At 39.2% G+C, this 12,380-nt stretch overlaps 1 protein-coding gene across 1 annotated transcript in view; it reads right to left on the reverse strand.

Annotated features, from left to right (window-relative positions):
• Positions 1–624: 624 nt before the first annotated feature.
• The window catches only part of akap6 (A kinase (PRKA) anchor protein 6), a 374,046-nt gene continuing 362,290 nt past the window's right edge, over positions 625–12,380 (reverse strand). Inside the window, exons 12-15 of the mRNA XM_068038344.1 lie at positions 8,205–11,939; positions 2,617–2,757; positions 1,855–1,889; positions 625–953 (exon numbers count right to left, since the gene is read on the reverse strand). Coding sequence (XP_067894445.1) covers positions 674–953; positions 1,855–1,889; positions 2,617–2,757; positions 8,205–11,939 — 4,191 coding nt within the window. The 3' untranslated portion in view covers positions 625–673. The remainder of the gene's footprint in view (positions 954–1,854; positions 1,890–2,616; positions 2,758–8,204; positions 11,940–12,380) is intronic.

Here is a 12,380-nt window from a genome sequence, read left to right on the forward strand (position 1 = left end):
GTACAGAAATTATACACACAGCATAACCTTGCTACCACATCTTTTTAAGCCAACTCTTTAACTGGGAAAAGCAGCTTTTTAACAAAAGGTATAAGAAATACAGCAAGGCACACATTGTTAAAACATTTCTTCTCTTCCCCATCTTAAGAAGCAGAAATAATAAAACTTGACCGTGTACCGAACTGAAATATCTATAACTGCAATATACAGCACAATAAAGTTGTTTTATAAGTTCCAGGGTTGCATAGATTGAATCTATGTATTCTAGGTTGGTATTGATTTAACATTACTTACACTAAATGTACCAATATATGATTATCGAGACTCAACATAAACTTCAAATTAATCCTTGTTATAAATATTATGCTACTTGCTATATAGTAAAGTTAAATAGTCATATGATATTCATGGCTCCTCTTGTTGGGTTTAGCACATTTAACATAACAAGGCCCACTTTATTGTATATGTGTGTGGCTTCTGACAAAAGATCATTTGTTAAGATGAATACATTCTCCCATAAAATCCATACTTTACTCCAGTATGCTAATATGTGAAATGCCATTGCTGGTATTGACACAAAATTACACCTTCATACCTTTGCAAATTCTGTACTATTCCCTCGGATATCATAAGTGCCTAAACCACAAGAAGGAGGACATTTATAAACGATAGATCAGAACGGAGGAGGTCCTTGGAGGTAGCTTAGGACAGGAGTCCATGAAGAAGAAAAATGTCGGACTTTGCTGCAATCTGTTGGTGTTACCAACAAGGGAGTAACAGCAACTGCCATACACAGGACCAGCAGAAACAACCAGATTACCACACCTGCGTGAAAAACTCGCATTTGGAAGGAACTTGTCTTCAATATCAGTGAGGAAGAGGATGATTCAATTAGAATAGAGGCTACCTTGGGAACAGGTGGGCAAAAATGGAGCAAGGATACAGTCAGATTTCTATATGGAAAGAAAGACAAATATATGTTGTAGTCAGCAGCAATAAAGAGTGACAAATGTTTCCTTCTGTCAACATTCTATACAGGCAATGTTACAACTGCACTAATAAAAATGTGACCATTTATTGGAATTATGCATTTGCCAATGAACTACTACTTGAGCTGTTTCTAAACGTTTATGCCAAATGAAATTATTTACAGTATGAGAGAAAATTTTTGGCAAGCACCAAAAATGTAACCACAGTAACAGTAGTACTGTAAAATAAGTTAAAAGGCATTAAATCATTGTTGGGCTTTTATAAATTTTTAATAACAGCTTCACGAGAGGAGGTAAACTATCATGTGTGACCTTTCCTTTCTTGCTGCTTTCATCCTCATCTGTGATCTTCAATATGCTGACAACAACCTCAGGTACATATGTCAATATGCAAACAACATTGATTGAAGCAAAGCCCAGTGATAATGGATACATAAAGCAGTAATCATTGGGCTCCACATGAATATAAAAACCTGAAGTCATGAAAACTATCCGTAAAGCAAGGAGCCTAAAATGGTGCAGTCAAGTGCATTCACTACACATATTCTTAAAACTAATTCCTTCCATATCTATTCGGTTTTATATATTTTAAACTTCAGGTTTTTCCTAAATCTGGCAGCATGAAAGCAATAACATCTGGCCAGCCATTGGGTTCAATTTCCACAGTGAGGAGTCAGTCTGGGATAATTAAACCATGCAGCAAAGAGCAGGAGCTTGTAATGAGGACTATGAAGAAATGACTGTCAGAATACAGTTGAAGAGATTAATGTAATGTGCATCCCTTCTACAGCTTCTAGGAGGCACTCCGGACATGCATTTATTCACCTTCCAAATTAGGCATAAATATCTCGATCTAGCTAGTTACCTTTGCCTTTGATCTTGCTTTGCTGCTACTGACCTCTACATTTATATAGAAACATGACAAGTAAAAGAAAGAAAAGAGCAGTAAGCATTGAATCCAGAAAGTGACATGTGATACAGGAAGTTGATTACAAAAACTATTGTATGCATTTCAATGCATTAACTATATTTTTGTCAAAATAAATGATGTCAAAGGCAATTATTTATAAAAGGAATTTGAGCTAATTCAAGACAAAGGTATTACAAAACATACTCAGCTTGATGTGCAAGCAAAATACTTCCTGGACAGAAATGTAATAGATTTTGTTTACTGTTATCTATTATAGCTTTGCAGGCAATTGCAATGAATAGCTGGCAGTTACACAGCAGATGCAGGTTATCACTTATATTTTCAAGCCAGATTATGGGGTAGGAGGCATGTGACTGATGATTGTATGTTACAGCCCCAAAAGCCTTCAAACTGGAATGCACCAAGGTAGATGCAGAGGAGGCAAGCACATCAAGAAAAGAGGAACAGTGGGAGGATTCTTCAACGTTTGTGATCTTATTGTGTGTTTTGCAAAATTATTCATGGAAAGTTCCAACAATTCCACAATATAAATTGCCCTTTTTAGAACCATCTCTTGCAAACACAGTAACACTGAAATACTGCTTATGCTTGCTACACAGAAAAAGTTTTTGCTTTTAAACTGTTAGTGTGGTAGATGTTAAGCAACTGAATATTTAAACCTCTGTAAAGAATATTTATTTGACTCACATCCTATACCTTGGGTACAGATCTTGCAGCATGAGAGTCACATGGAAGTTTGCCGTGGTGAGATACACTAGCTGTAGTTTTGGCATCAATGGTTCTGCTCTTTTGAGCTTTCCTGAGATTCCCTGTTGTATATTTTTGTGAGCTAGGGATCTGCAAATCAGAAAAAATGTTTACACTTGATTTATTAGCAGTTTTTGCTCAAGTCCCATTTACATATAGTAAATACAAAACATACCGTGGAGCATCAAGGGAATGATGGTAAATCTCCTTTATACATGGCAGATTCTCTACCTGTCCTCTTGAAATTTCAGGTGTCATAGCATTTACTCCAAGTATCCAAACCTTATTTATTGTTTTAAATTTAAAGTAATACCTCGCTTCATCTCCCATTAAATCTTTTTCAAATTGTCTAAGAGGCACATCACAATTGGGAATAAATGCATTGTCAAAAGAAAACATTCATAACATATTACAGCACTCAGCAAACTACATGTCAATTTTGTTTCCATTTAGAATATGTATCTTCATTTAATAATTTAATATTTACTTACCTAATTACATGATGATGAAGTGTAGAATGTATCATTCAGTCATAACCACAACTTACTTGCAACTCTTGCTAATGAGTAAATCTTTAAGTATAACTCACAACCTATGGTTCTTTGTTAACTATCCTCACTAAACATTTTCTGTATCTGTGTTTGCTTTATATTGTGTCATAAAAAGAAAATCCATATAATTTCTCAGAAATTGTGAATCAGATAGAATTATAATGACAAATATTAAGATTTTGATAATTTTTTTATTATTGGAAAAACTATTTGGATCACAGATGATATATTCTTAATGTAAATGTTGCTGGGTATTGAGCATAAGGAAGCTCATTGAGTATCTAGCACAATCCTTTGCTCTGTTGCCTAACAGCATGTAAGATCAGTAATATGTCAGTAGAAAGCGCGAACAAACTATTCAGCAGTGTGTGATGCTAGACTGACTATTCCTACCTATGTGAAGGTGGGTTAGTGAATCCATGAAAGGTGTTCAGAAAAAAACATATTTGTGCTTGTTAGAGCCTTGTTAATGTTATGAATGCACAGCTCATGCAGCATTTCACCCCCATAAAGTCAACTAGAAAGCTGAGCATTAATGAGTTTAAAGAACTGGAAGATTTCAAAGTATCGCCAGAGTTGTTATAGAAGTGAATAGTACAAGCATGTATGGTGGCATAATTTGATGCTTCGAACAAATCCTCTAACTTAAGTGCAGCTCATATAGGAAACAAAGGAAGAGAAAAGCTACAGAGAGAAGGAACAAAGGGTGCTTGGGCTTTTATTTCTTTTAGTTGTGTTCATATTCAATGCAGAGAAACTCTAAACCCTGCCCTATTAGTATTGTGCATGTGCAGAGAATCCTTCTTGAGGATAGTGTACATGCACAGCAAAATACTTTTCAAGTTGGTCCTTGTGCTCTGTGACTTGATGAACATTTACTGTAGATATTAGTGGGAGAAGGAACAAGGAAAAGTGAATGTTTAAAGGACAAAAGAGCCAGAAATGCAAACACATGCTGATCTAATAAAGGAATAATGACACAGAATTAGAGATGATTCAGGAGGGAGATGTTATCCATAGCTCCAGGACCAGTCTTCTTACTGCATAATTATTGATATCTAGTTCTGCTATTAATGTTTATCATATCTTTTCTTATTGGTATCTTTGTTTGAGTGTGATTTAAAGGTGCTACAGTACTATCACACAGCACAACAACCAGCTAATTCAGGTTATTACTTCGAACTTTTAGATTCCAAGCTACATCCACCAGCCCATCACAACTGCGGCAACTGAGCAGAGTGCATGCAAGATTTGGGTTGAGGTGAGGACCCACTTGCAAAGCTGATTTTCCACCAAAGATCCAGAACTTGCTCAGCTTTGGCAGTCTTGTTTTCAGCAGACTAGTATGGAAGTGTGTGTGTTTGTGTGTGAATATGCACGTGCCTGTCTGTGGGAGCGGGGAGGGGGATCTACAAAAACAGGATTTTAAAAAATAATAGTACCCACATACACAAATGTAGAAGACCCAGATTTTACCATTGACAAAGTTGACTTAACATTTCTAACAACGTCAAAATAAACTTTTTATAGGATATATAGCGATGTGAAATTAAAATTTGTAATGAATGGTGCATTTCTTGAGCAGCTTCAGGTGTATCATCAAAGTACACTAACTGAATTTAGAAAATTCAAATTATTCAATGTTTTCACAGTAAAGAATATTTATTCAAAGTCACCTTTAAAAAGAAGCACAGTACAATAATGGCTTATTAACATAAGAAAACCTTTTCACATCAGCCTGAAAAAATGCATACTCAGCAAATTCATTTATCAAACTCTCATGCGAAAGAACTAGAATGGGGAAGTGGGCACAGTATCTCTAATAATACTGTATCAAATAATTTCAGACAATTTTAATAAAACTTTACTGCCATTGGATGCCAAATAGCCTTTTTCTAAAGATAAGCTTTTATGAGTTACATTTTGTTGTAAAATCACTATTTATACTAAAAGAGAAATACTTTGTTCACTGAGAAAGTTTGTAGGATTAGCAGGCAGACTCCATAGTTCACCCCAAATGAGCTCTGAACAATGACATCTGACTCCTTTTACTAGGCAGCTGATGAATGCCTGGAAACACAGTGGGTAGATTTCTAATTCCAGGCATGGAACAGGCCTGGCCATCATTAGCATGGAGCAGGCTTAATGCATCAACTGGTCTTTTTCTGCCCTTCATTTTCGTATCTTCGTAGGCGAGAAGTCAGTGGAAAGACTCAACTGTCGGCAAGAAGCCCAGTCCATTTTGAGGGTCATGCTTCATTGCCATGACCCCAACAAGCTGTACCTCGTAAACTTGCATCTTGTTACAGCTTGCTGGCTTTAGTTCGGTGCAACATCTGGTGACCCATAGGCAGGTAGGTCCACGGGGGTGGAAGGGTTGATCACAGGTTTGGGTGGGGGGGGGGGGGAGGGGGGGGGGGGAGCTGGGGGGAGGGTGGCGGGAAACCAGGGATGTTGTTGGCCTACATTAATCTTATGAAATCTACTGGAAAATTCTGTATTGACATTTTTGGGGCTTCTTTCTCTTCAATGCCCAGTTCAGCTGGGTGGAAGCTGCTCACCACATGTTGCACTCAATTGCTTTTCTAAGGCAATGTGATAGGACCATGATTTGTATGCAGTAATGTGCCTGTTTATGCTTTTGGCAGCAAAAAATTGAGGTAAGGATTCTCAATATGGCACTCGACTGATCAAAAGATATTGGCTGGAATTTTACCAGCAAGAGTGAAGTCCTGATGTTGGGATGAAATGCGTGTCCAGAACCCTTGCAGGCGGGCAGCAGGACCGCAGAGGCTATTTTACCAATTAAGAGGCCGCCACTGGGACTGCTGTCCAATTATGAACGATGGCCTGCCTCTCGGAGCCCCCGTCTGCAGCCTCGGCAGAGCCACAGATAGAGGTGGCCCCTGCTTGCTGAGGCTGCAAGGGGAAAGAGAGGGTGCCTTCATGTTGAGGCACCCTCCCAAGTAAGTAGGAACTTTTATTTCTGTGCCAGGACCAGGCAGGCAGGCCCCGGCGATTGGACAGGTGACCTCCTCCAACCTTGGCATTGCTGCCCAGTGCGACCCCACACCATTTTGTCTGCTGCGCGCCTCCCAGCGTGGCTCCAAGAACCAGATAAAATCCAGCCAATTGTCTTCAGATGTGTCATATATTTGATTAGCGATGCCAAAAATGTATCTGGGTTGTCTAATTTTGTTTAGAAGAATGAGAGGTGATCTCATTCAAGCATACAAATTTCTTACAGGGCTCGACAGAGTAGATGCAGGAAGAATGTTTCCCCTAGCTGAGAGTCTAGAACTGGGGACACAGTCTCAGAATAAGGGACAGGCCATTTCGGACTGAGATGAGAGGAATTTCTTCACTCAGAGGGTTGGGAATCTTTGGAATTCTCTACCCCAGAGGGCTGTGGAGGCTCAGTCGTTGAATATGTTCATGACTGAGATTGATAGATTTCTACGGGCTGGATTTTGTAGTCCTGCCACCAAGTGCGGCAGCAGGCGCAGAAAATGGTGGCCGTCCCCATGGGACCCGCGCTGCTGCACCGAAGAGATTCTGCGGCGGGTGGTCACTTTACTTAATCACAGCGGCCACTCCCCCACCCCCATCATGTGGTGGGGTCAGCATTGACGATGCTGTTCATGGCGTCACCGATGCAGAAGCAGGTGCTGGCGCCATTTTTAAAAGACTGCCAGCCCTGTAGACAGTTCAACAAAATACAGTGTTCACCCCTTCCCCCATTCCCTATATACAAAATGCAGAGCTTACCCCTTCCCTCCCACCCATCAGAATGCACAGTTCATCCCTTTCCCACCTCGGTGGCGCCTGGACGGGAAAGTGAAGGCGCATGAGTGCCACTCGCTGCGCTCAGGATCGGGAACGGTAGGTAAGATCTCTGCAGTTTATATTTTCATTCATGCAAATATGTTACTTAAATATGCTAAGTCGGCTCCCATCGCAGAGCGGCAGATAGGCCACCATGGAGCTTCCCCGCCCCCGTAAGATTGGGCCCGACAATCTTGGTGACAGGTTCCATGGCGGTCACTGCCACTCCGATCTTCCGCCCCTCCTCGCCACGGAACCCGACGTTGGGCTGGGAACAAAATACAGCCCTACATATTAACAACATCAAGGAATACCGGGTTATTGCAGGAAAATGGTGTTGAAGTAGATCAGCCATGATCTAACTGCATGGCGGAGTGGGCTGAAAGGGCTGAATGGCCTACTCCTGCACCTATTTCTTATGTTCTTATGTTTGTTTAGATTTCCACCACACGTGTTTTGGTTACTTGGTGTCACATTAATAGCTTTTGATACCACAATGCTCAGTCTATCATTTGACAATGATGATTCATTGCTGTCAAAAAATGACACAGGTTTGGTCAAAGGATATTAGTTATTCTCTGAAACTGTGTTCTTTTGAAGTGTAGAATCAATTAAGGAGGGATGATCAGTAAATTGATCAGTATATCCCACCTGATCCAAGCAAGGGTCTTAGTTCGCCAGAGGAAGGCCCCAGTAAATATGGCGGCTGAGTGGTAACCAGGCTCTAAGTAGTGCTTAGGGATTTTAACACTGCTACCACAGCATTTGTGATGGGCAGGCCAAGGTAAAATTGCCTATGTGTCCTAGGCAAATTAGAGTTTTCCTAATTTTGACTAAGACATTTACTGCATATATTATGCACAGCTGAATTCATGAAATTTCCATCATTAATTCAAATTAAGTGGTTCGTCAATTCTTTGGGAAGTATTAAAAGGATTATTATTGAGGGCATGCTGTGACTGGTTATGCTTAGTTTTGTCACCACTGACGAAATTGCACTCTCAGGAGACACTGACTTCAAATGCATGCATTCCTGAAACATTGTTAATATGTTGCGAATAAATAAAACACGCTTTTTCTCCATTTTTTTTCCAAATAGAAGAAAATATAGCTTCAACTAATTATAAAATGATATATATTTTAATATAGCATGTAGCTTACCTCTTTCTGAGACAAGTAAAAGTCCCCATCATAATGATTTTCTTTCTTGTAAAGCTTCTGTTTGACTTTGCAATCTGCATGTTCTTGTGGAAATTGAATTTTGGTGTTAAGAAACAGGTTGTCTCCTGTTTTTTCAAAATTACTGTTATTTGGTTGTGTGTCCTTCATTAGATTCATTTTCATTTCAAGCGACTGTTTTACTGACTTATGATTTTCATCACTCTCGCTGTTTAATGGAGGGTCATCAGGTTCAAGCATTTCAATTATAGACATGGCAAAAATGGACCCATTATCTGACAAACACTTAGTAGTGCCTGTTTGAGTTTTAGGCAGCAAAGGATTAAGATAGGGATTCTCAATATGGCACTCTACTGATTGAAAAGTATTGTCTTCCAATGCGTTACATATTTGATTAGTGATGCCTAAAAATGTATCGGGGTTGTCAGTAATGTTGTTTGTTTCAATTAGATTTCCAACACATGTGTTTTGGTCACTTGGTATCACATGAATAGCTTTAGACACCACAATGCCCAGTCTATCATCTGGCAATGGTGATTCATTGCTGTCAAAAAACGACACAAGTTTGGTCAAAGGATACTGGTTATTATCTGAAACTGTGTCCTTTTGAAGTGTAGAATCAAATGAGCAAGGCTGATCAATATTTTGTTCTTCAAAATCTTCACTAAGGAAGTTAACATCCTCACCATTGTTTTCTAACCGGGCTTTATCATTAAAATCCAAAGGTAATGGTGTGCTGCTTTTCTCATCTATGCAAGTGTTAACCTCACCACAGTCACTATCATGTGATGATATGGATAGGTAAGAGTAAAAGTCTCCTTTTCGCAGCTGCAAAGGTCGGTGAGAATGTTCCAATACTTTTTCCTTGATCTGAGCCACTGAAGTTGGACTCATCATTTCAGAGTCATGCTGGGATATGTTCTTCAGGGCTGTTGATGCCATATCAATTATTTCCATCACAAAATTATGAACGGAACTATCTTCTTCACCATCAACACCATGAGGAACACTAGAATGGCAGGTACAATTTGAAATATTATTTGCATAACCCTTATTAGTTTCTTCCAACTGTTTGTTTTCTGAATTAAGATGAGATGAGCATTTTACAGCAGGTTCTTTGCAAGTAATATTATATTCATCACTAAGGTTGTTTAATGCCAACTCTGCATTAGAAACTTGATGCCGTTGGGGTTTCTCATATTCACTTGTAGAAGTTGTTTTCCTGCCTAACACTGTAACATTATGGTGCTTTTCAAGCTTCTCTGAGAAAATAGGCTCCTCATCAATGTTAAAAGCAGCTGGTGATAAACGATTGTTTGCAATCCCATTGGCTTCCAAGCATATAAGCCCTTTATCCTTCTGCGGAGATTGTGTGGGGGTCTGGGGAGCTGGAATGTACTGTGCAGAAAGTACATCTGATTTTTGCTCAAACGTACTACTAAATAATTCAGATTTCAAACATTCTGTTTTTTGGGCCTTGCCAGTGTTTTGCTCCTTTTCAAAAGACCAAAGTTTCTTGCTGTCTATCACTTCAGTTAGTTCTTTTTTGTCTTTTAATAGAAATTTTTCCACATTGCCATTCTCTACATCATCTTTTAAATGGGCAGTACAGAAGTGTCTGAGAGTCTCCATTCCATTCTGTTTGAAGTGTCTTTCTTTTGGACGTAGCGAAGTGCTCTTACAGTCTTTAGACTCGGATTGCTTTAATGCAGAACTGTTTAAAAATGGGTAAAGAGTTGAAATATTTTTGAAAGTTGGAAACCTGATCCTACTTGAATCAGTCCTGCACCGATCCTTTTCTCCTGGATTCAATTTCCTCTTTTCCTTTGTGACAGAAAAAATTGGTTTAATCCATTGGTGGAATTCATTCTTCATATAGTCCCTATCTAAAATGCAATTGTTTTCTTCATTAATTTCATCATCTGTTGCAATGCTGGAGTCATCATCATCCTTAATACACAGTTCCTCTTCAGTTAGTGTAAGAGTTGAACTGGAAAGCAAATCACTATCATCTTCTTCATCAGTACAGGCAGAAGTACAAGACACATTAACAATCATGCTTATATTGACATCAGCTTCATCAGTCACTGAGTGATTAACATGTTTTTTGAATGACGCATTGGAATCTGAAATTTTATTTTTATGAACAATTATGTCTTCAGAGCACAAGGAGAGCTCATCACTGCTGCTTAGTTCTGTGAGAGAAGCAGCAGAATCTTCATTTGCTGATGATGCAGCATCAAATGACAGCTGGCCAGTGAACGACATTTTGAGAGAGTTACTCTGCAGTGTGATATCAGAGACACTACGTTTCATTTTTGGACTCACTGGATTCTGGATGTTTTCTAAACGTTTCAATAGGTCTAATGTCCTCTTACTTAGCTCCCCTACTGCATCACTACCTGTGATGTCCCCTGACCCTTGGAGACTGAGTAATTCCTCTGTGACTTTATATGGAATTGCCCAGCTCTCTAAGGAGGTACTGCGTTGGAGATCACCATTTTTGTGATTGCTTGTTCCAAGCTGAAATATGTCACCAGCAATTGAAAGCGATTCCACTGATGACCTCTGAGACAAAAATGCGAAACCTGTGTCATTTATAATATCTAGAGATACTCTGTCATCATCTGTTTCACTATAACAAGTCTCAAGGTTACCTCCACTTGACATTATTGGCAGACATTTTTCTGATGTGGCACCGTCTGGTTTGGAATCTGGAGCTGATAGCCCATTTTTACATATAAATTCAGCAATATGTGGTTTAGAGGATGCATTCCCATCAGTACGTTCCTTTTCTTCAGGTGAGTGAGTTATAGTCATACTTAACTCAAGCTCAGGGCCCTGCAGGTAAGAATAGTCATAAAATGTGAACACATCATATTGTGCCTCTAGATCATTTGAAAAACCCTTTGAAGCAGTTTTATTCATATCAAGGGGCTGTAAATTTCCTTCGTTACCCAGAGACAGTGATTGAAGATTTTTTGACAATTCTACTTCATTTTTTGTTCTTTGCATTCTTGCTGCATTCTTCATTTCCTTTTTTTCAAGTGAACCCTGTCTTTGACAAATGCATGACTGAATTGGACAATCTTTATGTTTTAATTCTATCAGGGGGTGCAACGGTTTGACAGATAGTTTAGTTTGAGCTTGATCAACCTGATTTGGCATGGAGGTTAAAGAATTTGTTGTAGTTTCTATATCACCCTCACTGACTATTCCACTCGCACTCTCATGTCTCAGTGATGTTGGTTTGTCCACTTTTACTGGAATTAAATTACCCAGTAAGTCTGGCAAAGAGTCATCAGATGAGAAAGAGGAATCTTGACTTGCATTCCTTACTAAATTGGTTGGATGCTTTGAGTTGGAAAAATTTGAGGCATTCTTCAGGAATGAAGTATGATTTTTTCCATGGAGTTGCATATTATGTCGGCTGTGGACCTGATAGGTCAGTGGACATGAAGAAGAAGGTGCCTCACCAGGACTATACAGCGATTCTCCAGGGCCACTGGTATATTGATCCAGCATTAGTTCATCAGCAAGATTATTGATGGGCCCAGGTGAGAATTTTGATATGTCATTCTGTTCACATGCAAGATCAAGTGTTTCATCTTGGATACCAATCAGGTTGTTACTCATATCCGTTTCATCCCATTCCAGTGAATCTTCACCCAAGACATTCAAATCCATTAGACCAGGCTCGATACAGCTTAAGGAGACCTAACAGGTAACAAAAACAATAAAAATAAGTTTTTAGCTTTGTTTTTTGTTAAAGGTTTATACAGCTGGTATTTTAAAACTGTAGTATCATTTTTCGAATGATCTGTTTACTAAAATCAGGTTGACTAAATGATAAACTTAGGTATGTTCATACCTACAAAGTATGAATTAGTCCGCATGCCTCATCATATTTTACATAGACCTCTACACTTAGTAGTACATGGGAAACTGGTTTTCAAGAATTTACACGGGGAACTGTAACTGGCAGTGGTTACTGGGTGGCTTTTGGGTGGTGCAGGCAGCATGCCCGCTCAATGTCATTAGTGTGAAGCCTGGAGTATTTTAATTATTGGGCCTTATTAGCATTTGATTGGCGAGCTGCCCACCTGTTTGTGTTGGCGATGGGCATCTCGCTCTCTTGTAGGCCAGGATTTTCCACAT

Source organism: Heterodontus francisci, chromosome 9 (genome assembly GCF_036365525.1).
Source record: "Heterodontus francisci isolate sHetFra1 chromosome 9, sHetFra1.hap1, whole genome shotgun sequence".
Lineage (NCBI taxonomy): Eukaryota > Metazoa > Chordata > Chondrichthyes > Heterodontiformes > Heterodontidae > Heterodontus > Heterodontus francisci.